General features: G+C 40.1%; 1 protein-coding gene across 1 annotated transcript; it reads right to left on the reverse strand.

Annotated features, from left to right (window-relative positions):
• Window positions 1-33: 33 nt before the first annotated feature.
• Window positions 34-27,965, reverse strand: PPM1D (protein phosphatase, Mg2+/Mn2+ dependent 1D). The gene is made up of 6 exons (XM_075032966.1): window positions 27,312-27,965; window positions 20,670-20,898; window positions 18,092-18,216; window positions 7,481-7,671; window positions 6,451-6,693; window positions 34-1,565 (listed from the first exon to the last, which is right to left on the reverse strand). The coding sequence occupies exons 1-6, from the start codon at window positions 27,760-27,762 to the stop codon at window positions 1,011-1,013; spliced, it is 1,794 nt and encodes a 597-aa protein (XP_074889067.1). The 5' UTR covers window positions 27,763-27,965; the 3' UTR covers window positions 34-1,010.

The following is a 27,965-nucleotide window of genomic DNA, read 5'->3' on the forward strand; positions in this document are numbered from 1 at the left end:
TCTTGTTTTATAAGCCACATAGCCACAGTGAAGAAGGGGAGAATATTAGATTTTAATGAATGCAAAATAAATACAAATGTGCTCAACAGAACTTAAGCTTGAAATTAAAAAAAAGGCACCCCCATCAAATTTTCACATGTTTTATTTAGGTGAACATACACATGGTCCACATACTCAATGAAAATAGTCATAAAATAATTTAAGAAATTATGTTGAAAGGTATTAGCAGCACCATCAGTATTGGAATAGCAGAAAATTCATGCCTCCGTAGGGCATACATTTATGCCTGGATAAAAATGCCATCATTTATAACAGGGGATGGGAATGGCTTTATAGGATGCTTTTGGGAGTTGGAGTTTTAAAACACACACTTTTTTGCTAAATACTTTGACGATTAATGTTACAAAAAATACAACTAAATAAGATACTGCATAGTATTTTAATTAACATAAAGAAATTGACATTGAGCTGTGTAAAGCAAGACTCAACATCTCTGCTTCCACATACATTTCATTTCTGAGTAGAGAAATCTAAAATTTAAAACCAAAATATAGACCTAGTGTATTCTCTAAAAGACACACTTTAGGTGGAACGTATAGTACTACGAAAATACATATCTTCCATTCTGTTTAATAATTTACTTTAGTTAAAAAGTTGTGAAATTCTCATCACAAGAAGCGTATACAAATTCATGACTTTAGTAAATTAACAAAAAGGATTTTTTTTTTTTAAAACAAGGTTTAGCCCCGCTGTAACAATTATACAAGGAAGAAAAGAGACTACATTTATATGAAGGAATACAAATTTACACACATTTTACAGTGACTTATACCCTACACATCTACAAAATTCACAGTTATAATACAAGCAAGTACAAGGCTGGGATAAAGCTGTTTGATACCAAAAAAAGTTTCTACTTTAAAAAAAGATAAACAGGAAGATTCTCAAACTTCTGCACCAACTTTAAAATTCTAATCAGACCAAAATACACTTCCTTACACAAATGCCCTTCAGCAAACGCAGACTGCTTTCCTGGGCGGGTGGAAGAGTGAATTGCTGAGCTTCTTCTGGCCCCGCAGGCTGCGTCGCATGGTCAGCTTGTTTGAGTTTTTGCGCTGTGGAGTTGCAGACATGCCTTCTGGTTGGACACTAATGTTTCGACTTAGGCCACGTCTTGGCTTCTTCATAGCTGGGCCAGAGTTGGATTCTTCCAATGTCCTTTTAAAGTTTGCTGTGGGTGTCCTCTCTGCATCTTGGGCTTTTGTTTGGCCATTAGGAGACACCTTGAAGCCTTTTTGGTCCGTGCCTGAATTTGCGGAGTTGGAAGGGGAGAGACTGACTGACAAACCATTACTGTAGGATTCATGTATCCTCAAAGCCAACGCTTTGCTGCACTTCTCCTCCTGGGGGCCTGAATCCTTCAAGGTTGCTCCTGATGAAGGTACATTGCTTTTGGCAATCTCATTTGGCAGCTCTAAATATTTTTCTGAGATCATGTTGCTATGCATGAGAGGAGGAATAGGCTCAGACGCATTCAGTCGTGGCCATGGATCATCTTCTAAAAGCTGAGGGAAAAGAAAAGAAAAATATTTAGGCATAAATATAGTTATTTCACCTGCACTCTCCTTTAAGGGTAGAGACAGTGTGTGACAGAGCTTCTCCAAACCTTAGCAAGGACAGAAAAATCCTACTCTACAGAGTTATCTTTTCTCCACGTTGAGAGGCAGAAACAGATTCAGATTGCGGATCTGAACTCGGTACTTTGTGCGCACCAACTTCATAAACGCGTCTATTTCAGTCATCCAATCTGCAAGTGTCTCATAATGGCAGACACATAATCTCTTCATTCGGAGGGCTGTTCAGACTTACTCAGCCTGCACACCTTCCTTTCTGCTGCTATAAAATGCTGAGGAATCTGCATGCATCTGCTGTTAATTTAGGAAGCCACGTAGAAAGCAGTGCCTGCAATCTCTGTCCTATGATTTTCCACACGTGACTTCCCTCCTTCAGACATTGCGATAGATGCACCTATACTACCTTCTCAGATGGCCAAGCACTATTAGGGCAAACAGCAGAAAAAGTCATCTGACCTTTGTTACATTTAGAATTCTTAGTTACTGCATAACCAGGTTATCAGGGAGATCAACAAACTCTTCCTCGTAGGTGTCCTGATTGCATGCAGGAAGGTGGAGCATTGGACACAGCTGTTCTAAAAATAGAGTTAGTTTGCTATGCAAAGTAACGCATTCTATTGCCTAGTTTTATGCTCTGCAACTTGGAAAGAAAGCAACTCCATTCCTCACAGCACATCTATCCACTCTCTATGAAGCACAGTCATTCTGTACATTGAAGAGAAGCTGCGTAATGTGATGTCCTGAGAACCAGGGACTTTCTAACCCTACCTTCAGGTACTTATCCCTTCTTCAGCCTTTGAGAAGTGTTTCTGCCTCCTTCTCAGTTTTACCAACAGGAAAATGGGGACAACACTTGCTTTCACTATCCACGGGGGGATTATGAAAACCAGTATTTATGCAGTACCCTGAAGACATGAATTACGACCTTATTAAAGATTTAATTGTGAAGAAATCCCTAGTTATTCAGAGAGTCCTTCAAAAGTAAATTTCAAGGCCACATTACATACCCATCAATGTAAGGCAAATGACAATGACTATTTTAAGAAAACGATGTGCTGAAAACTCAAATGCACACACAGCTGAATCAGAGTTAAGTCAGTGTAACGTCTCAGATGAATAAATAGATGCTTTTGAAGTCACAACCCAGAACAACTTCAGTTCACCTTCAAGAAGAGATCCACAACTGCTCAGCACTTTTGAAAAATCTAATACTAAGTAAGGTTTAATAAAATGCAGTCCAAAAGAGAAAATAATCAGAATTGCTTCTAGCATCTAGACTTGGTTTTCCACTCCCCTCTACTCCCCTGTTGCTCCCCAGGTGTAGATAAAACCATTTAGATAATACTCTTCTACTACATAGAGCAACTCAAGAGAGACGACCATTATGGATGGTATTTTAGAGGTTATTCTTCAACTCGGTTCTTGCAGAACCCGTAAGAAAACTAGATGACATGCACAGAGCAGCTCTGGCAATGTCATCTGCTCAGTTTGATTTTTGAAATTGTGTCTCTAGCCATGACTTAGGTTTTGTGTTTTTATTGTGCAAGACACTTAACACTGTGGCTCTTGTTGCCAGCATCTTTTGCTTGGTTTGGATTTTGCTGAGATTGGATAAGGCTTTGGGAAGCCAAATGAAGTCAGAGGATGGAGTGCTAAAGAGTGATGTAACAAAGCAAGAATCACCAATTTCATTTCTCAACAATCCAATCAAATTTCATCAGTGGCCTCAGGAATACTTGAATTAATTTGGCATTAGTAATTGTTGCCAGAAGGATATGCAATTAAGAAATACTTCTGTTTAATTGAGAAAATTTGATTTGGTCTCCATCTATTTCCAAATTAATTGTTTTGGAAGGTAGCAGCTGTTAAGTCAAGGCTATCCGTGCTTCTTTCAGTTCTCTGAAGATAACAGGCAAGTATCCTTTCCATTGCCACCTCTTGGTTTCGCTGACCTATCCTCTCCTCTCTGGGTTATAATCATTCCACAACCTCGGATTCATTTCTTTATAGAAACTGCAATGATCGATTTTCAGTAAAAATCAACAGTAATTTTGTAAGAAGATTAATCACCTACCTAATTTAGATCTTATATTTACCTGCAGCTTCATGTATAAAGGTATTTATGTATTGTTTTGCAAATGGATATTGTCATCTATTGCCATACTTTCTTTTGTGTAATCAACAAAACGGAGCTTTTCCCTCCTATAAGGTTGACAATATCACTAGGATCACAAAGGATCATGAAATAAGGGCATTTCCTTAATCTCTCACAAGTTATCACCATCAGAAAAAAATTCCAAAATACATATTCTGAAATAGTTGCGTGACTGTACTTCGTAAGAAACCTGGCACCTTGCAATAAGGCTACCATTTAATGTCTGAGGCAAGGCATAAGAAACCATGTATTCAACCTTTTGGGGGGAGAGTCTCAAATCCCTCAATTATGTTTCACATAATTTTAATTTTAAAGAAAACATTGAGCCAACAAGCGTTCCTGCACGCACTGAATTTTACCCAGAAGGCTCCCATGAAGGCTATATAAATTAAAAGCCTGCAGTCCAACCATTACATAACCAAAGTTTATGGAAATATGTTTTGCCTTCCATCGTGGCTCTTATCTAACTGATAAAGCTCTTTGTACTATGAAGAAGATAGTTATTACTCAGGGTGGTGTAGTTACTAAATATACTTACAGATAGCTACACAAAGTTCTTGTTTTTCAAAAAAACATACATGGAGACACAACTACTAAGACATTTCATTTATTATGATCTGCCTGGAAACATTTGGTTTTTTCTGAAGTATTTAAAAATTATTCCAAGCGTACAGTGGTCTTTTTCTGTCTCTTTTCTGTTTAAGTTCCTTCTCACACTTCTTTTCTTCTGATATTCACAGATACTCTGCGAGGACAGTTGGATGCTTGTTAGTAAAGCAGAAACCTGTTTTACGTTAGTACCTTTAATAAAAACCAAGTACTGAGAAAATAGGATCTCTGTTTCTCAACTGGCGACACCAGTTCTATTTTAATCCAAGAGGAGAAAAACTTTTGCATTAAAATAGAACTAATTTATACATGTATTATCAATGAAGACCTGTAGCCAGTCAAAATTATCTTTTGGGTTTTGCACATTAAGCAAAAAAAAAGAAAAAAAAAATAGGACCTTATCTACACTGCAAACACCAAAAGTGTTAGTTGTCTAAAGTTTTGATCTCTTCACTCTTTGTGACCACCTGCTGCAATTTATCTAGATTCACACATCACAGTTCACTTCATCTACTTAGATGGGGAGGGGGAATCTTGAGAAAAAAAAAAAAATTCCACTAAGCCCTTATCCAGAAATGCTACTTCCTGGATATTTTGCAGTCAACATAGCTCAATGTTTATTCAATCAGTACTGATAATAGATCACGCACAAAACATATGGTACAACTTAAAAGTTTAGGAGTATTTAGAATTCAAATAGTTTTTCGCCACTCAAGATTTTGCTAGATTTTAAGCTCCTTTCATGTATTTTGCTATACTGGATAGAAGGGAAGGAGACAGAAAGTTTAAGCTTGCCATTTTATTAGCAGCTTGTTTCTACCAAGGGAATGTTAAGGACTCCCTTTCTAATTTTTCCTTTCTTTTTACTTTGCCCAAAGGACAGTTACTTAAATCAGGAGCAGCTGGTAATTACTGAAACAAACATCCACTCCTAACTACACTCCAGTTCTGAGAGAGAAAAAAAAAAACAAACCAAAAAAACCACTTCTGAACAGCTCTGCTTTACGTTAAAGGTTAAAACTTCTAACCTAAAGAAAGACCTTGTATTAGAATGTCTTTTCCTCTAACAAAGAGCATTAAACCAACCAGAGGAAGATAACAAGATCTCCCAATCCAGAAAGAAAACTTTCTTTGCAACATGTGTTTGAGTACATTAACCCATGGGCTACCTTAAAAAAAACCAAGAAACCAAACAACACAACCAAACAAAAACAAAACAAACCACACCAAGATTAAGAACACATCTACAAGCAGTCTGCAATTCATCAGCTGTGCAAGCTATACAAGTACATGGCAAGGCAGGAAAAGAAACTGTAGCCCAACCTTACTCTCTAAAGGGACTCGTGAGGTTTTTTTTTCTTTTTTAAACCTCTGATCCCCACAGTCTGATTCTGCTCTTTCAATAGCCTACTTCTGATTTTGTGAGGGTTCTTGGAAGACTTACTTTTAAGAAACAGTTCATTTAAAGCTGTGTGAACTATACGCATGAAGTTACAGTCCTCATTTCTTCCACATTAAGGAGGGAATACACATTCAACAACTACTAATAAACAATCAGGATTTTAAGAGTTACAAAAACTTTGTATCCCTAAATCCAGCAATTCTGAGAAGTTCATACTTTAATACCCTGCCTTTGGTGTTCCAAAGTCTTTTAAGAAACACTGTTCAAAGTTCATCTATTTCTCCAAAGCTTTGTACATGGAAGTATTGAGGATATGGCCAGGTAATTGCTGTCAAGTTACTGTCCTGCAACTGAAATATATTGCTTAGCCATACATACTGCCTATGTATACTTTTTAAACTGCAGTTTAAAAAAATAAACAAACAAAAAGCAACATTAAATAGTGGTTTAAGTTGACAGGCCAGTAGTTTCTAAAAGTACTACTTCAATCACTGGCAATGGTCTGACTACACCATTGTCCCAGTCCTACACATCACAATAAGCTACATAAAAAGAAATTACTATTAGGGGAAGAAAAGGGAGACCGATACATATTTAGTGGGCTCCACACTCGAGAAGTGGAACATTTAAAACACTGAAAAAAACGTTACCTTGACAGGTGGGGTACAGCAGCGGGAGGGTGTCATGACATTCATATCAGGGCTGCTATAGCAGGGACACTCTGCCAAGTTGAGATACAATTCTTCTTCATTTTCCAAGTTGCTTTTGCTATCCTGCAACGGTGAGATGCAGATTACGATGGCACTAGTGTTATCTGCACGAAGCATGCGTTGCCTCCACCGGCCCAGAGCTCTGTTCACCAGCATTTTGGCACAAGACTGTCGGTGCTCTCCCTTTGTGTTAGAGAGGGACAGACAGAGAAAACGATCAGGTCCACTTGACTTTGTAAAGGACAGTTTATGTAGCACAGCCTGAGATACATATTCCTATGTATCATGTGCTAAAGTAGCTTGATTCAGAAACACAAGAGGAAATATTAATTGAAACATATCTTTCTTCTTAGTGAAATATAACTTTAAAATCAGTTTATGGTAGAATCCACATATATATGAATGCTTTCAACCACAAAACTGATGCAATGACTTGCATCAATAGCCTAGTTGTAACACATCCAACGGTCTTTACAAAAGTCTCTCAGGGGGTTTACAGACCATTTACTATCTGATGCTCAGATGCTCCACTATATAAATTCTCAACTGTTTTGTAAAATAAATAGAAGAATTTAATTCAGACTTCGTACAAATCATGTAAAAACAATAAACAATTGTCTACATAGTAATATGCATCTTAACATGAAATAAATCTCATTTTCAGCCAATATTTTTAATAGCTTCCTTAGAGAAGGAACATGTTATCTTCTTTATTACTCACAGACACCATCCTGGTAGTCAGATTTCCCCCAAATGACAACCAAATAATTTAAATAATGTTAACAGGCATGGTATTTGACAATATATACAAGCACAGTATCAGCCATAGTAACAACTTACACGTTGTGGCCTATGAATATGCCTAAACAACAATGCCATTGTTAGGTACTTTTCATACATGCCAGACTAAGCAATTTTTAGAGGAAAAAAGTATTAAATTTCCACAATGACTTATAGCTGCTGCTCTCACCATGAAGTATTTTTTCTCCTCGTGATCCTGGCACATGGAGATAGCGTCTTGAGGCGGGATCATGTTCCACAGTCCATCACTGCCAAGGATAATATATTTGTGCTTCTGGGGATCAATTGTGTGCACACTAGTGTCAGGTTCAGGAGACACAACAAATTCACCACTGTAGAAGTCATAGCTCCAAAGATCACCTAGCGAAGAATAAAATGTTTTTTAATTGTTACATTACACATGAAAATATCAATCTTGGAAACAACAGAAAAACGTTCCCATGAAAACAGTTACCACCAAGTCTCAAGTCACCAACGGTAATACAAAGTAATTTCAGCACAATTACTGTTCTGCTGCTGTCACTTTCCCACCATATTTATTAATATGCAGCAATTTAAATAAAAACACATTCAAACCAACCTATGTTTATAGGATGTCTTCTACTCTCTAAAAACTAACATTTCCAGAAAAAGGGGAAATACAACAGATTAATACCTAGAAAACAGTGAAACCATACTGCTTCATACATATCCAAACTAAAACCTATCTGAACACCTAAAGTTCTCCTTAAACAGAAGTAAAGCCTTACTTTGTTAAACCCACTCCAAACTTGGAAAAATGTGCCTTTCCAGCTATTGGTACAATTTAAATACTGGAGACAAAATCCTTACTTCTTGTACAGGGAATCATGGTACCGTTTATAGAACTAGGCTGGGGTTTGAGGGGGAGGATCACATAATACCTTTTTTCTCCCCAACATCATACACAGCATTAGTCTTCAATCTGCATCGCAATGGCATGCTGCCCTGAACACCTTAACAAGCCCTGCTCATGGGAGAGGAAAAAAAAAAACCAACTAGAAAACCCTGCCTTTTCACACTCAAGGTTCTAAGCTGCCTTTTTTTTTTTTTAAAGCCCGAGATCCTCCACAGCCATTCCAGGAATCCAGAAACACAGTTATGTCTTGCTGTTTATGTGTTTGTGCACACAGGTGCCACAAAGAAGCAACAACAGAAGAGGGCAAAGGAGGAGAGACTGAAGCCTTTCCCCTATTAATTTCTCTTTCCCATTCCTCCTACTTCCACAGCCTTAGCATCACTTTCAAAGCCATGCAGTGCTGTGTTAGAGCATCTTTCCAGCTGAACACCATGTGCCAAATTTTGGAGTTGGAAAGAAGCCACAGGAACACAAGTAGTGCCTGGGTTCCAGCAGGAAAGCAGAAAATGAGAGCTAAAGCCTCTCCCTTGGAAGGCCTCACGCAGTGAACCTTTCTATTTTTAAATCTTTCTTGCCACGCGAATTAGTTTGGGGTCACCTCACCAGCAACTATGGCCTGAGCTGAATCTGAATAACACATTTGAATCAAAACCTCTATTGGTTCAAGTGCTTCCTCCAAACCATCCTCAAGTAAAAACCACTCCATCAGAAAAAAATGCATTTCCATGTCAAGTTATTTCAATTTCATTTATCAAGTATATTTGAAAAAATAAAAGCTTTTTCTAAGGTTGGGCCTTTAAACCAAGAATGGTATTAATTTGCACTAATACCTTCTTTTTTTTTATGTTCATAAGTAGCTTCCTAATAGTGATAAGCAACAAAAAGTAACAGTATTATTTGCAAGCACTGGCTACATTTTTCTGTACAGAACACATGGCTTCAGAAGTAGAAATTAATTAAATGTCAGACTTGAAAAGCATACATAAGCTTAAGAACTCCAGTTTAAGAGTAAGGTTTTTGTCAGGTTTTTTCTTTTCTTGTTGTTGGCTTCAGAAAGCATGCCTGCAGCCGCCTTCTGCATCCATCACCGCCCTTTTAAAGATAATAAGTAAGCTTTTTGTCTTCCTACTTCCTTCCATTAGCTTTGCCTTAAGCTATCAACCAGTTGAAAAGATCTTTCCCGAATCAGGAAAGGGAATACTTCAACTCAATTACTCCACTTCACCATAGCAAGCATGGATAGTCCATCCTCATAAAAGCACCAATTCACCTTCACTGCAGCAGCAGCAGCAGACAGAAACACATGCTTCTAATAAGTGCTAATTAAAAGCCAAGCCTGCTTGTATAAAGGTGCACTCTCCCTCCTCAGACTCACAACAAAACAAGCCAGCTGGCAACAAGATCAAAATAAATACTGTAACAGAAAAGCTGAGCTCCAGCACAGCAATTATTGTGTATGAATTGCCATGAAAAGTCTTCATGCACCAAGAGTTCTTCACATCATGTCTGTCACAGACAGCAGGTAAATAAACAAGAGCTTGGGATCTTACAACCACCAGATCTTGGAATCAGTGGCAGCATCAGTTTCCAACATGCATAATATTTTTACACTTTTATTTGCTAGTTCGTTCATACTCATTTAGAAGAAATGACAAATGTTATTAGCTGAATCACTTTTTTATTAAAAATACTGTGCTGTATGACAAAAATAACCTGATGCTATTTAATTTTGGTTCATCTACATACATGTCATCATGCCCATCTGCTGCTCTTCCTGAGAAAACAGCTGAGTAATAATCATACTGATTTCAGAGAATCTTCCTCCAAGAGGAAGAAGGCTCCTCCATGGGGACAATCTGGAATATCACATCGGTTATAAAGGGGACTCCAAGGACTATAAGCTTGCTGAAGGGCACACACAGATTCTGGGAACACATATGATGAATCCACACCTCACAAATCACAGGCCAAACCCCCTGACCAGGAGCCCAATCTTCCTAGTTGCCACTAGCTATAGGTATTGAGAATTCCAGCCTCAATGTCTCTCCTCCACAACGAGTTACCCACCTGAAGGCCATGGTGGAACTATACACTGAGGTGTGGGCTTGAAACAGGAATTAACAGCTGGCATTCCATGATTTGTGTTAGAACGCCTGCCAGACTACCTGGTAATAGTAGTCCATATCTTTGGCCAAATCCAGGCACAAACCTGCAACTAAGCCACATCTCTACAGTACTATTGTCGTTACATATAGCGGGGCGGGGAGAGCAGAAAGAGAGAAAATTAGATACTACAAGAGGAAAGTAATTTTTTCCTGAAAGCAAATGTTGAAGAGGAGCTAGACTAGTTCAAGGACTCAAAGCTTCAAAGTTCATTAAACATGCATTTTTTGGCAAAATGCATTCTTTCAAATAATCTCCTGTAGCATTACCTCTGTCAAAGCAGCATTCCAAGGTTGTTGTAAACATACAGTGAGAACTGAATTTCCCTGAGTTTTAAATGCCGCTGTACTCATCATCTATTCAAACTCAAAAATCTCTAGGAAATACACAGCAACTTATTTACAAAACCGTACGATGGAACAACATTAAAGCACAATTGGGTACTAACTGACCAACACCTGACAAATCTAGAGCTACTGAAAGCTAAATGGAGCTGTAGATGTTACAAACTGAAAAAAAAAAAAAAATAAAGCTTTTGTTCTTTGACCCAGGAAAAATTCCACAAAGTATACTTGAAGCCAGAGGCATATAGAAAAATCCAGGTTCTTCCTTCCTCGGCCTAGAAGGAAACAACCAGTACTTGTGACTGCCCAAAAGAAAAGGAAAAATTGCCTTCAGTGTTCATCTATCATCAGTCTACTCCCATAAACCTACAAACTCAGACTAATCAAGCAGGCCAGTGATCCTTGCCATAACAGTACTACATAAAGAGTACTTCACTTAAAGAATAATTCTCACAGACCCTTCAACTCCAAAAGCCAGCAAAGGCCAACCCATGTCACTAGGGTGAAGTACTATTTTATTTTTTTTTTTTTTTTTCTCTAAAGGGCAGAGCACCACAGATGAAGTCAATGCTTTTTAGAGCTGCTGCATAGATAGAATACTCATGTCAGCTGTGTGTCTTTCTCTGGCCAGCTGGAGAGCACAGCATCCACAGCAGCTGAGGAATACAGGACAAACTTAGGAAGATTCACTTTACATGGCACCCTCTGTCACAGTTCTGGGAGGGAAAAAGGGAGAGAAAAGTAAGCCAGAAAGCAGAGTACAGTTTTCCCTAGGCTTTTCAAAGTGCTCCAAAAACTTTGATTCTATCCCAAAGCAAGCAGACAGACAAGTGACCCTTTAGTAGACTGGGAAGCCAAGATAGCAAGCTGATGTGATATGCCGAAGGCTAGTATTACAGCACAGGAATGCCAGGTTCTCAGACTTCACTTTGTGAGCCATACTATTTTTGTTCCAAAATAAAACCCAAACATTTACAAAACTTAATCTTGTCCTCTAAAAACTTACAGACCAGGAATATTTCTTTTGGTGTGAGGCTTCCATATTTCTTTTCCAAACCAAAAAAAATGGTATTAATGTAGTTCCTTCCACATTTTCCAGAAAAATCATATCTGTTTCTTAGTCATGACTCAAATTGCACTAATATACAGAGACCTACACAAAAATTACATTGCATCTTACAAAATGAAAAATAGATGTTTAAAATAATATACTAAAGGAGCAGGAAACTAATTTAGCTACCTATAAAAATATCAAAATATGTAGTCTATCTTATCTGCTTACTATTACCTTTTAAAATACAATGAAAAAAACCTGCTTGTAACTCAGCTGCTGCCAGGAAAGTAATTGAAGTTACAAACAAAACCACCCATCATATAAGTAGACTGGACTGGATTAAGCCCAAAGCCTTCTTATAGCAAAAGTATGTCCAAAACTCATATAAATCAAGTCTTTCATTTATGTTTCTGGAGCATGCTGTTTTGAATACAAAGATATCTTTTGGTTTTAATAGAGAAAAGTTTACTTTTATAAGTCAGTCCAAAATGAAAATCCGGTTTGATTAATCCCAGATCTAAGTTTTATCTAAAAGGTCTGTTAGTACAAAGAGAAGACTTTGCAGAACTTCCTTTTTTCACTGTCAACGAGGCAGCGCTGCTAGGAAGTGAGGCAAATCTCAGCAAGGATACAGACAGTAACCACTTAAAACCCTCCAGGCTCAGCGAGGGTGGAAAATGTTTTCACCAAAACTCACGGCAACCTAGTCCTATAGCCACAAGAGGGCATCTTTACAGCAGTCTAAATATGAATGCAACGCAATGTCCCCTTCATACAACCGAGGAATGATTAAAGACCGTTCAGTCTGAGGGATGGGGACAAAACTGAAGGTAGCAGTGAGCAGAAAAGTTACACAGATAGCACTTGAGGCTTTAAAACTTTCACTACTCTTTTAGGAGCTTCTTTTACATAGTCAAGCCTGTTGAAAGAATGCCACCCTCAACACTACGTAGAAAAGGAAAGCACAGGCAAGAGTACAGTATTTCAACAGCAAATTAAACAAAATATTACATTTAAAATAAATTCTGAATTAAAAGCTGCCTATAAGGCAGTCTTCACCATGACTTCTCATCTCTGCTTGTATGTTAGCAAAGTAACAGGCAAGAGAGAATAAAAGTATCTGTCTAGGGCTACGCCAGAGCACACTGCATGAGAAAAGCCTGCAAGAACTAGTATGCAAAGGTAGAGGTAAAGATCTAAAATGGCATGCAGAAAGCTATTCACAATTTCTGGCCTTGAACTAAATCCCTCATACAAACACTAAGGTGGAATTTCAAGCTTCAAAAGACAATCCTAACAGCATTTGCTCAGCTGAAGACAAGGGGTAAAACAGAAGAATGCACTGACCAAACCTGGATGAAGTTTTACCTTTACAAGAAGAGTTTTGTTACTGCTTTTCTACATTGCCAAAGGAGAGAGAGCTAACAAGGCATGCACAGAGACCTCCCGTCTGCCAAGGGGGGAGGTAGGGAGCTCCAAACTTTCTCATTTGAGCTACATGGATCCACACATGCCTTCACATCATCTGTATAACACAGATCCACAAAGTACATACGCTCCGCATTTTGTACAGGTACACATAATACATTTTGTCTTGGTGAAGAAAATTACACAAGCTAGAGCAAGACATCCCTAGGACAAGATTAGAATCACAAATGCACCAAGTTTATCTGGTTTTATATAGATAAAAAAGCAATTAACAATAAAACCCGGAAAAGTACTTAAATACAGTACTGTGCAGTACTTAAATACAACTTATTAGCTTATGGAATTCAATGTGAGGGATCTTCATGGTGGGGCCTACAAAGGAGCAGGAAGGAAAAACTAAGAAGCAGACACTGCGTAGCAACTGTGCGCATTCTATTTGGTAACTTAAAAAAAATAGTTAAATGCATGTAAAAAACCTAAACCCTTATACAGGAATCTACTTAGATCATTTGAGGTCAGCCATACCCTCTTCTCTAGGGTTTCATGGTATGCATGTTCAGAGAGCTTCACAAAACAATTCTGGCATCCAGTAAGTTGCTCTGGAAAACAGCTTCCATATTACTATCAGAGCCAACATTCTTGTAGCAGCTATACATTGAGCATTCACTGTTCTGGTACATAACTCTTTTTAGGGGTCAGCAGGAAATTCATGTTCTTATGAAAAGTCAAATCTGTATGGTGGAGGCCACTCCACCTAAAATATGGGGGTGAGTCTATTATATTTCCACATAAAAAACAGGGGAAAGATACTTCATGTTGCCACATGAATGAGTGGTTTAACTAACAGGTTCTTGGTTCACATTTCATCATTCATTAAGGGGAAAAAAAAAAAAAACAAAAACCCACACACCAAATGGCTACAATACTGCAAGGGCAAGCCCTTAATACACAACCCCTTTGACAGCTGCAGATCTTGGCTCTATATTAGTTCCCAAGAAAAGGGGAGGAGGAGGGAAAAAAGTCCATAAAAGATTTACTAGATTTAGACCTGAACTAATTTACCAACAAGAGAGATCCTGTATGATTTAAAAAACAATCAAGACCCATTTCTGCCATTACACCATGACTTACCAGTCAACTTGATCAGGCTGGGGGACAGCTGGGGAGATGAACTTAAATAGCAACTTAAGAAAACTACAATGAGTTTAAGTTACACTTACAGTCAACCTACAAAGCTCAGTGATTAATCACACCATTTGTCTACTTGTTTCTACATTCTGTTCTTGTTTCAAGTTATACCGTAAGATATTCAGAGCTCAGACTGTAGCTTTGCTATACTTCCCCTACTTTCTGTACCACCTTTGAAAGTTACACACATGGCCAGATTTTACTTCAAAATTGGTTTCCAAAGATCAAAAGTCTTCATTCCATTTTTCCACAATAGGTTCAAGACATGGGAACAAAACAGCATCATCTTGTACACTTAGTCTTGTGCTTATCATCCCAGAAACAGTTATAAGTTAATCTATTTAGACAGATGGCATAGCTGAAACGTAACCTTTCTACTAGCATATATCTGGCTATTATGTTATACACACACAGAGTAGGTTATCTCCCCTCTCAGTGTTCTTTCCCCAATATATGCACATGTAAGCATGCTCACGGGAGTCTACAATGCCTTCCGGAGTGCCACATGGAGCTCTGTCTCCACAGGGAGACAATAACTAATACATGACTCACACAGTCACACACAAGCAAGTTACATGACGGCTTGTTGCCCCTGAGCATCTGCTCTATGGTATCCAGCAATTTGCACACTCATAGACTTGCCTTACGCAAGGGGATTAAAGTAATTTGAGTTACCTCACACCTGCTTTAGAGGCAGGCATATAAAATAGACAGTTACCATGAAACTGTGAGTGCCAGGAAACTTACTCAAGTGATTGCACTCTAAGAAAACAAAATGCTCTTCTGATCTGAATGGGCAGCAAATCCTGAGAGGTGAATGATTCTGAGATTGCATAGGATTCATAAGTATCTATCACAAGGCAAATTGGTACAAAGCAAGCTGTTTTCATTGCCCAGAAAAGGTTAGCAGAAGTAGCTATGCTTAAAATGCAGAATACCCTGCTACAGTTTAAAATATTTCGTTAGCAGACTTAAAACCTGTATACAGGAAAAGCAGCATACAGCTACTTTACAGAGACAGTATGAAGCGTAAATATTTCTAACTTGTTATGGTGCTATAAATAAATTAAACATTACTTAAATGCAGTCACTACTGTTGTGAGAAGCAGTGGCAATAAAAAGTGCATACCACAAATGCTTATTTTAGGGCAGAAAGACACTGCAGACAATCAGAACAGTAAAGGGAATGTCAACAGAATTAAGTTGGCCAGAAGGACTTCTATTGCACCAGTATCCTTTCTGCTGTCCAAATATTTGACCAATGCAATAATTCTCCAGTGTCTTATTCCTGCTATATAAAACCTCTGCAGTACTCCTTACAATGAGTGCTAGACTTCAGGACTGGATGAGGGATAGACTACATCAAAATATTTTAAAGTGTTGTAAGTAAAAGACAAATTTAAAAAAAAAAAAAAAAAAACCACTGATGTTCTAAATTTTATTTTTTCTAATCAGATAATCTTCCCACTTTAAAGATACTAAATTCACAACTCTAGGTTTCTCTCCACGGTTCAGAGCAGAGTGTCAACAGACTCTTGCTCTCCTGTTAAAAATTATTGTCCAGTCTGGGATCTGTATGGGGTTTCTATCAAGAATAACAATGAAGTTTGGACTTAGCAAAAATAATCACTGTGCTAGGTTTTAGTGGGATTGACTAGAGTATTGGTAACCAGTATACGTCAACACTGACAGTTATTACTCCGTTTGGAGAGGCTCCAACGCAGCAGTGCTGTGCCAACCAGGGTAGCAATCTGGGAGCCAGCCAAGAGGTCAAGCAGGCCTCAACAGCATGAATGCAAATGGCTTTAGTCGTGGTAGGTCTTTTGTAAGCAGCGTAAGGGGCATGCTGGCCTCAGAAAGAAGTTAAATCCTGTTTCCAAACTGTGAGCGTCTGTGCACCATCTGGGTCCTATGGAGCAAAGCAGCTGTGTTCCTTTTTCCAGGAGGTTCGTCATACCTCCTCAGAAGGGGATGTGAAGAGACTACGGAGGCTCCTTGAGCAAGCAAACACCAAAACACTGTCACATTGTAAATCTGTTTCTCCGTGATTTGAAGATGCCAAAGCCCTCTTTTAAACCTTCAAATCTGGTAACTTTTGAAACCCAGAATTGTTAAAATATAGGTGTTCTCATTTCTTGAACCTGGAACTCTTCAGCAATCCTCTTCATCCACGTAATGGGAAAGAATGCAATGTGGGGGACTAAGAGATGCATCATTCCTTGAATTCCCATCTGGACACAAAGCCCAGCCAAATCCTTTTGTTCAACTTGCTGAGAGGTATCAGATAAAAGTCATCGAGCTATTTAGACAAACAAGAAACTCGCAATCATAGGAATGAAAGATTCATCAAAATTGAGCATACACTTTTTGTAACCTATGAGGAACATGTGCCCTTCTGCAAAAAAGGGGAGAAGAGGAATATGTTGCTCAATGGAGGAAGATCTGTTTGCTAGTCATCTATCAACTCCAAAGGATTTACTCAAACTTGAGTCACTTTTACTAACCATACAAGCATCTATCTTGCCTAAAGTATGACACATAATGACTTTTAAGATACAGAGAAAAATGTCTATAAAGTTAAAATTTTATTTTTATTAAAATATCACCCTTCAGCCACCTAGCCACCTATGACTCCTTCCTTGATATATAGCTATCTTTTACAATGTTAGTTATCCCTGCAAAATTCTTCTTAACACTGGACAAATCCACGTCAAACAGATATCATGGCCTTTGGAATAAGATACAGCAATGCTATGCAATTATCAAGACGACCACAGTCCCAGGAACAGACTGTCCCCATGACATGCTGCCAGCTGATCTAGGAACAGTGACAACACTATCACACAACTGTCAAGCCTGCCAAGAAGAAATTAAGTCACAGGACAGTTTCATAGGTGAAAATACGATACCACACTTCCATAAAATTGAAGCCATACTGGGTATATCTGAATAGGGAATTCTTCACAGGGGCAAAGGGAGGAAGGAAGCAAACAAAATGAACTGCAGAAGACTGGAATTCTGAAATAAATTTAAGGAAAAAAACCTGAGCAGAAAACACTAACACTCATGAGCAAGAAGTATCCGAAAATTAAGTTTTGAAGCACTTCCCCAAAACCATTCATAACAAGTTGGCTAGGTACTGTAATATGCCTTTTCGTCCTTTGAATAAAGCGTCCTCCAAGACAGTTTCCCATTACTAATACTCTCGCAAAGGCAAGTTATAGATAAAACACAGACTTGACTTTCACCCCTTTGGTCATTCTGTACTAAGTCTGGAAAGGAAACAGATTCACCACAAAAGGAAGACCCAATTAATTCATATGCTATGCAGCAAAACGTAGTCTTACCACCACCTAGTCAACAATTACAGTCCTATTATTTCAGTAAGAAAAAGACAAATGTGCTCTCCAACTTGGAGACACATACTGCTTTGTACTTTTTCATTTGCAACAGAAACGAAGTACCATCCTTCTAAGACTGACATTGAAAATCCTGCACGTTGTAGGGCAAGTCCTTCACTCAACAATGACACCTTCTACAGCTTTATTTGAAAAATGAAATCCATATTGTATTAAAAATACTTTTAAAAGGCCCAGACTTTCAGAAGGCCTTGTAATCAAGGCAAGCAAGTAAGTCAAAACTATATGTTTTGGCTAAACGATATAATTCGGTTCTAGTGGCCTGTATGCAGTGGTGTCTCACTTTCCAAATACGGGCACAACTTACCAAGTGCTCTAGCAACTGCCAGGAAGGGAATCTGGTCAATGACGGTGCTGCGGCGCACAGGGCCATTGTGAGTCAGACGAGGTCTCTTCCAAACGACACGATTCACGCCAGACTTGTTGATCACACTAAAACCGTCAGAAAGAGGCAGAGGTTTAAAAGGAATGGAAATGAAAGCATGGGAGTTAGTTTCAATGACACGAGACCAGTTAAATATGCAAATATGGGGTCAATAATGACAGTACCCTCAGGGAAGTCCACAGCACAGTTAAATGTTTCAAAACACATGGTATCACTTAGATAGCTTCATTCCATATTAAGCCAAAGGGAAAAGTGAGAGGTGAAGGGCAGAAGAAAAGATAAAGCATGGCAATGAAGACCTGGAAGAAATTCTGGCTGGCTACAACAACCAGATGTAAGAGTATCTTTTTAATCCGTCAGAGAAAAAGCAGATCTGAATTTGCTTTCCTTAGATGAGGACCATCAACATCAACTCACTCGGGTGGAAATATCATGTAGTTCCTCCTTCAGTTTTCTCCATCTGCCAAAGTTTGGCAGTAAAGAGCAGCACAGTATAGTTGAAAAAACAAGAGAAAGAAGCAGCCTTCTGTAGGGGAATTTCCTTTAACGGTGCACCAACGTCAGGCAGAAACAAAAGAGGAATTGTTCATAGTTGCTATCTGCTGAAAACAGGAGATGGGAAGAAACAGCTCTGCATTTGAATGTTAACACCTGCTCTAAGGCACTGAGCACTGGTTTTAGTTCTCACAGATGGCATTAGAAGGGTCAAAGGAGAAGCTACAGAGCAAGTAAACGGGGCAGCTGTTACTGGGCAAGGGAGGCAGGGAAGAAACAACAGAGAGGGTACGAGCCATCAAGCAAGAAAAGGTAACGGAACAAGGAACTAGCAAAGCCTGGTCCCAACCAAGTTAAGAACTAGACACTTAAAAGCTAGCTTTTTTCCAAGGAACAGCCATTGGTAATTAGAAACTAAGAAGCTCTGGAACAGCCTCAAGATTCCTCATACTGAAGCTATTCAAGATGCACTTCCTGAGACTTCAAAGGCCTTAACAACAAGGGTATGTTTCGCTCCATCCTTTCGCATGCACAGTGTGGCAAAGTCACAAACACCACATCCTAAAAATCCATCTCATCCACTTGTACAACTAATGACCACACAAAGCCAACTTCAGTCATGATCTGAAAGACGACCTCATCCCACACTTGGAGACTGTTACTAGGAAAATTTCATTTTTAATGAAAGTTTCAATTATGCTCTCCCACTAACTTTTCCCAAGTCGCTCTCTTGAAAGAGAAGACATTAATAAGCACAGCTGCATAGTCCACCTCACTCCTACCATTTGCCTGACAATAGCCTGCAACAGCCAGCCTGGGAAAAACAGAAGGAGCACCAGTGAAAATAAAGATTTAAAAAAAAAAAATTTAACCATTCCTGTTGGTACAAAGATCCTGGGAATGCTTCTTTGAAGCTTCAGAGACTTTCCATCTCCAAGATACACAACTTGGAAACCTATACAAGTGCTAACCTAGCAAAACTGCAAGTTACCCTTTCTGAAAAGCTACCAATACAGCTAACTGATCAACTTCGACCTGCTAGAGATACAAATACCTGAAGGTTAATGAGCTGACAAGGTTCTCATATGAACAATGTCAACAGGAAAACCTTCAGTGATCTCTTGCCTCTGAACTGCTACAAGAAGGAAACTGTGCCCATCCATCTGGTGCGGTACTGTAGAACGCAAGAACAGAGAGCTCCTGTGAAGCTATGCCAAATGCGAGCCCTGAGGTTTGTCTCAAAACATTAGTGCCATCTGACAAACCTGCCTGCTTTCCTCAGTCACAGGGAACGCACATCAACCACAACTCAGAGATGTTCTAACATCTGCCAGCTCCTCACAGTGAAGAAATCACTAATGTAAAGATACATGTTAAAATGTGGTATTCTAACTTTTTAAGCATATATTTAAATACAGCAAATACAGGAACTTATTTCAAATGTAGGATTTGATTTTTTTTTTTTTTTAATGTTCCTTAAACAGAAGCTTTGAAGAGCCTACTCAACAGCTGCCATTGTCACCACAGGAACAATGCAGAACACATGAGAAATTATAGAGTATTTTGTGTCAAAATTGCTGTGTTTCCACCACTTGACAAACCGGATATTCCAGAGCTCATACCATTATCTATATGGAAAGGCAATATTTTTCCCCCCAGATTAATCAAAATTTAATGAAAAATAGGTCAAATATCAGTATCTCCACTTCAAAGTTTTCAGTGAACATTTAGAACTGTAACCACACCTCAGCTGCATGATCCACCAGGAAGTTAAAATGTTGTTTATACCATAAACCACTAGCAAAAAGCACAACAGTGTAACAATGGATCACACTAAGTTATTCCCCAACAAGCTAGAAAAAAAACAGAGTACAGATAGGGAAGGAATATAAATAGAATATGAGATTCACCAGCTTGCTTGCCCTAGCTTAAGCCTAGTTCAGTCAGAAAGACACAAATAGCATGCAGAGATCAAAACCAAAGTAAAAAACACAGAGACAGTTACCTGCCCCCAAGGCCTTCAATTCTTTCCCTTTCTTTGGGAAGTTCTGGCTTGTGGTCCTGTGTCACCTCCACAGCTCTCACAAAGTCGTCTTTTGGGTCATCCTGGACTCCCAGCACCACTCCCGAATCGCCAACATGAGCAACATACATCTTTGACCCGCGGATAATTACCACACTGGCAGTCGTTCCCGACGTGCTTGGGAGACCTGTCATGGTCTTCGGCCACTCTGCTGCAATGAGAAAAAAAAAAAAGCAAATAAAAATACCTTTGTTTGTAATTCTGTGGAACTGGTAATGTTTTGAAGAGCAAGATGAAGGGTGTGTCACAGAGGCTTGCGTAACACTACAATACAGGGTGTACTTAACTATAGTATGGCCTGACAAACCAGTGCCCTCAGGTCCCCCCCACTTTCGTAACATCGCTCCCCTAGCTACAGCTTAAATTGGTACACATATATAAAGCCAGCATCAAACCACCATGATAGGATTCAAAAAACTGTCTCCTCTGGTTTAATATTCCAAGCATCACTAGAAGAATAACAGGGAAGATGTGCTCCTTGAGTGCTGAGCAGGATCAATCAAGCTTTTCATTAAGATTTACTGTTCACTTCCCTGTCTGAAGAGGTGAAAACGTTATAAATTAGGTCATTTTGCCTGGACATTTGACTGGCAATCAGGTTTTCTGGACATTCCCAATCCCCTCGGAAGGAAAGAAAAATGCTATTTTACTTTTTTATGCTGAACAACATTTTAAGTTGAATAACATCTCATCTGTTTTATTTGTATCTCCTTTTGGAGGACTGACTAATGCAGACTATTTAAGTATGCTATCCATAACATCAAATCTTCTGCAGAAGATATCCCTTGAATTAAGAACAATAAAATACCTACACTAGCATGAACTAAGGATGGTTAGAGAAATCTCCTTCTTTCTCAACTGTTTTGCCCTCAAAACACTTACATTCAGTTCCTATCACACTACTCTCCCCATTTACATCCAATCCAACCTTCTCTTTCATGCCCTTTCTTGTCTATTTTTGTGTCTACACACCCAAGTTCATCTTCTTCCAAAACTCCACAAAACGATTGCGACAACATCCCAATTAAAAAAGATTAGCCGTACCAGTCCTCCTCCCTACTTCAGCACCCTCAGAAAACAGTACTCCACTTCGCGGTTATCAGTTGATTTCAACTGTCAACAGCAACCTCATGTTTCTTCTTCACTGCACCCACTCACGTCTTTAGACAAACTCAGATGGGAGACTCATCTCCTTGTCACATTCTATCTTCTGCACTTCACAAGTCATGCTCACACAGCACGACATCAAAATTCCACCGTGATACACATTCTGTTTGCAGGAAATACCCAAGCCAGACTGCCAAAGCACTATATTATTTATTTTCCTACGGCACAACAAACACACAAGAAAAAAAAACAAAAACACAATTAGACCTTCCCCTCTGTGAAAATAGATATTTTAAACTTCAGAAGTTTTAAGTAGAAGCAAAAGATTAGGAATTTCGTAAGTTCTAGTGCCACTGAACAATGTTCAGATGCCCGAGGCAAGAAAGAGAAGACACGGAAGACGTGCTGAAGGAGAAGCAGAATTATACAGACAGTCTGATGATAAAAAGCTGCATTTCCTCAGTGTTAGCTACCAAGACATCCAGCATAATTTAAACATTTAAGTTCTAACACTGAGTTCTAGCTTTGTGTTCTAAATACTAAAATACACTTTCTCCCTAGGAGTAGCTTTATTTCAAGAACACAAACATTCAATCAGCTTATTGGAAGTACTTTGTCTGGCAATTTTAACTGTGGATATTAAATCTAACACATTCCAAATGGAAAGCAAATGAGGGAGGAAACCAAGTGGTAATGAGGACTTCAACCATGCACTTAACAGAAAACAAGCTGCAACTAATGAGTTTCTGTCAGTGAAACAACCCCTCAATAGCAATAAAACATATTAGAGAGTCAAATCAGTCTTTATGGGAATGAAGAGCACAGAGAGTGAAATCACCCACTTATGAGAAAAAGAATGATACAGCAACCCCAGATTTTACGCTCCAACGGAACCAGAAATTAGATCTGCCTCTCATCAAGGGATTTCAGTTTATCTCTAAACAGGAGCAAGGCATAAGTATTGTATACAGCACAGCATATTCCTTTCTTTAGAGACTGTGTCTCAACAAAAGTGTCAAAACTCCTGAGTTTTATTCTGAGCTCAAGCATTAAAATGAAAGTCACTTACCCGACTCCTCCACATATCAGGAGCATGTTTTTATCAATCGTGTAACTTAAGCAATAGGACATCTTTCTCAACCAATTTTTCCCCTCTACTTGAAAAACACTACCCTTCACTCAGTTTTGTAACTCGGACTTCATAAACTCAACTGGTTTTGTAGCTGGCACATCAGCTGGCAAACTGAAATTGTCACCTGCTTTAAATAAAAACACCAGCTTTTTCTTAAGCACACAACCAGCATTAGTAACATCCCTTCAAAGTAACAATATTAAATGCCATCCACTTTTGAGTTTAGAACTTTATTTCAGTAAGTTCAGAGCAAATTATTGCCCATTTGTCATACCGCAACAAGTTGCCAGATTAAAAGAAATTCCAAAATTACAACAAAGCTCTCAAAACTAAATTCATACTTCAAGGATATACCTGAAATGTCCGTGGATGACATACCACTTCTACAACTTCAGCAACAGAGCAGTACCTCTAGGTAGCACTCTGGGAAAGCAAAGTTAGTTAAAGTTTCCTTATGGGCCTGTATCCCTAATTCCGTATTTATTGCCATGAATTATTAAGCTATGTACTCAGAACACAGATACATCCCAGGACAGACACAACTCCACTACAGCGTGGGGGCTTTAGATCTGAAAATCACATCGTTTATGAAACAGTGCAGTGCACACGCTGACCCAGCTGATGTGAATGGAGAGTAAGGAGGTAAACCCACAACTGCACCTAGCAGGGTACTAACAACATTGACTGTCACAGACTCTGACAATACCTGCCCACAAAATACCACATTTTCCAATTCAACAGATGCACTTCCTACTCTTCCAAGAAAAAATAGAAAAAAGAGGAAAAAAAAAAAAAAGAATGCATGTTAAGTGTTCAAGCTATCTGAAGCTATCAAATTTATAATCCAGTTTGTTCCTTACAACAATAGACAGTTTTAAGAGACAAATCCATGCAGCATTCCAGGACTGTAAGTTGTTTATATACAACTTGCAATTACTTCTTGCTTTTTTCACCCTTCTTCGTGTGGAGGGACTGCAGAGAGGGGTAGGAATTCGTTTAAAACAAACCACCCATCCTAAACAGTACATGTTACACCAAAACGTGGATCCTACACCTGGATACCACATCTGTAACAGAAAAAAAAATACTCTACCACAGTCTAAAAAGCAAATTCACTTGTGATGGTTGGCACATGATCTGAAACACACAGACTGCTCCAAAATGCATCTGTGGAAGTTCCGCTCCTGTTTATTTTTGAGAATGATTCAGGATTATTCTGCAAATTAAATATTGCTAAAGAATGTATTTCATTTTTATTTCACTGGTTTTATGTACATTAAGTCAAACTACAATACCTCATTTCAAATTGGTTTGATTCCAAAACTCTTACTAAACTTTCAAAAAATAAATGCTGTATGAACTTTTAATACAGCAATATACCACAAAAATATTACATTATCCTGAAAATCTGCATTGCCTCAAGTGGTCTAGGTCCTTTTCAGATAAGAATACATAAACTCTTAAACATTTCTAAGAATAATCCTGAAATTATGACTTTGCAGTGAAAATTACCTTGTTATTACACAAGAGATGAAAATATTATTTGACTTTTATTGCTTCAATTAAATTTAATGGGAAGAGTTATAACCAAAGTAGAAGTATGCAACTCTTTCTAAATTCTAACTAGTAAAACTGAAGAACATTTTTAATAATATCAAGCTAAATACAACATTTAAAAACAAGCTCTTGGCTATAAAAAAAATGAATTACCACAGAAACATAAACCTATGCAGCCCTCAGTAAAGTCACATCAAAATTTGGGACCTCCTGAGTATGCTTCTTGTAACACCTTTCCTACCACTGCCAGTTGTAGAAACAGGCTTCAGTAAGAACTTTTACTCCAGAAAAGTTCCCTTTAGCATACATATAATTTTATTACTATACAAATAACCCAAAATTTACCAGCAATGACAAAGAGGTATTTTTCTGTTTTAATTTTTCTGGTACTCCCATCATCAGTATGTTTCCTGTCTATCACAGGAGATGGCCACTGGGATGAGCCCACAGCTTCCAAGAAGTAACAGAGCAGCTGAGTATGAGCTTCTCTTCCAATGGCCATCAACTGGAAGCAATAAAGACTCCATCCTTTACACCAAAAATCCAAACCATTCTCCCGCCCCCATTTCAAGATACCAAAATACCCAGTCTCCCTTTCATGTCCATAGCGTCACCAATACACAGTAGCTGAAGATCTGCTCTACTTACGATGACATGGAAAAGTATTTACTATAAGTAAAATTAGCATTGGGATTCCGTAACATAGTATGAGCAGTTATAAACTAGATATAGTCATGCTTCTGTCCCATAAAACTCTAGCTGTTATGCACATGCAGCTATCAGTAAGACCAAACATGCTACGTAGAAGTTTACTATGTAGCCTACCTAAAACTGTCATCAAATGCTCATAGCCAGAACTATGTTGTTAAATGCTAGCAGCCTGAGCTAAGTTGTTTCTCACAACAATTTAAATTGGTTCCACAACCCAAGTACTATTTGCTAAACACTCATTACTAAAATAGTATTTCCTGCATTCTGTCACTCCACCTCTCTGCATTTTGTATTTGCGCATAGTTACAGTGACAAACAACAGATGAGGGATACTACAATTAGAAAACTGAACTCCTTATCTTTCTTCCCCCGTACCATCTTCCCTTATTCACACATCTTTTTCCTTATCGTGCAAGTCCGCAGCCCAGGAAGTCATGTGCCACTCACCACTTGTTCCCCAGCATCAAGGTTGTGGTCAAGTTCTGGTGCTTCTAAAATTGACATCCTTTCTGTCCAACATCAGTGTGCCCTCAACCTTGCCATTCCTTCCCCCGTGCCTTTTCAAGTATCTGGCATTTGTACAACTTCCCTATTTTGCTATTCAAGGAAAAGGAAAATGAAACTGTTTTGACGTTATAATCCACACCCCCAAGAATCACTCTGTTGAAACCCCACGGTGCTCTAACTGGAATTCTTGCTTTTTACATTTGCCTCCCAAGCCCAACTGCCAGCATCGCTGTCTATGTTTTTGATCCAATTTCACTGTGCTCCACTCCTTCCTGCCAGTCTTCATATGCTGTTCACGGTTCTTTTATTTTCTCTTTCTGGGGCTTTTGAATACATAAATGCATACACAATACACGCACACACTCCACAGATTATATATTCATAACAACCACACTTTTAAGCCATAACCCTCACCTTACCAGGAACAACAAAAAAAAGCCTTTCAGAAACTCAATTCTGCAGTCTCACTTGATCTCAGGGAGAAGGAAGAGTACAAGAATGATGATTGTCACCTGTCTTGTCACTCTCCTCTCCTTTACACTCACCTATTTAGGACCCCAACTTCTAGCTTACTGCAGTTAAGCAAACAATGTATATAATCTTCAGGATACCGAGTGTGTTTTCTGTTTTGTCAGGTACACTGCATATTCCCCGATGCTCGAACAATAAAACGAGCAAATGATTACCTTTTATGAAACAGCCATATTTTGAATCCTTCCATCAGGACTTGACAGAAACAGCTGGAACCAAGGCACAGTTGGGGAAAAACCACTGTCCCAGCCCATTTAAGTTTGCTTTTTTTTTTTCCCCCTTTGTCTTTTCATGATACTCCGGACAAGGGAAATCTAAGGGCGAGTTCTGTGCAATTCCCCAAGTCAACAAGATGAAGACCCTCCCAACAAATCGAACGCGGAGATCCGACTTGCAACACGCTGAAAACAAACCGCAGCTCTACCATCGCACCATCTTCAGCTACATGGCACAATCGTCCTACGGTGTGTCCTCACCCCCCGGTTCTAGCTTTTCTCCCACAGTTTGCTCTCCAGTTTTTTTCCCCTTGTTTTACCGAATTACTCGACCGAGTCTCTCAAACCCCATCCCCGCTCTTCCCTCCCCTCCCCGCACACGGATGGCAGCGATGCCACCGGGTGCCCGGCTCCCAACCCAGAGATAGAGGGAGAGGTTTTCAAGCACGCGACTCGCGATAGTGCGGGGTGGGGTGGGTGTTAATTAGAAAAAGGCGGCTAAAAGCGGGACGTCCCACGCTCGGGGGATACCGGCGTATGGGGAAAAAGGAGCGACCGGCGGCTCGGGGCGATGCCGGGCAGGGGGATTCGCCGTCCCCTTAGTCCTCGCTGCAAGGGCCCTGCGGAAAGGAGAAGAGGAACCCGGGGTTGTATGGGGGGGGACGGGGACACAGGCACGGCCAGGCTGGGCGGAAAGGCCGCGGGGCCGGCAGCGTTACCTGCTGTCCCCCGGCGGGGACCGAGGGGACGGGGGCCCGGCGGAGGGGGGGGGCGGCTGGAAAGCGCCAATCGCTTGTAACTTACGCAGTTTTTTCCACATGGCTCGGTGGCAAGCGATGAAGCCCTTGCGCAGGGCCGCGCACACCTCGGCCGGCTCCGCCGAGCCGAAGCCCTTCTGTTTCTTGATGAAGCCCCACAGGTTCTCCCGGGCGAACTGGGCCGCCTCCCGGCCGCCGTGCCCGTCGCACACGGCGAAGAAGGCCACGGAGCGACGCGGGCGCCGGCCGGAGCCGGGGCCGGAGGGCAGCGCTCCCTCCTCCGGCGCCCGCGGGCTGCCTCCCCTCCGCCGGCCGCTCTCGGCGAGGGGCTCGGCGGCCCGCGGGCCTCCCGGCGCCGCTCCGCCTTTGTGCGGGGGGCCGCGCTCCGCCTCGGCCGGCGGCTCGGGCTCCACCACGATCTGGGTCACGTCCTCCATGTATTTCCTGCCGCCCTGGTCGGAGTACACGCTCACCCCCAGCGAGTACGGCCCCTCCATGGGTGGGTGGGTGGCTGGGGGGGGGAGGGGGGGGAGTAAGGGGGTGTGGGGGGGGGGAAGGCTCGGCGCGGCGGCGCCCCGCCGCTCCCCGCCCGCGATGGCTCCCCGCCCGTCCGCCGCGGACTATTGTTGATGTCGGCGGCGCCGCTCGGGCATGTCCGCGGCGCCTGGCCGCGCCGCCCGCCCCCGACAATCCCCGCCGG

Source organism: Buteo buteo, chromosome 7, assembly GCF_964188355.1.
Source record: "Buteo buteo chromosome 7, bButBut1.hap1.1, whole genome shotgun sequence".
NCBI classification, from domain to species: Eukaryota; Metazoa; Chordata; class Aves; order Accipitriformes; family Accipitridae; genus Buteo; species Buteo buteo.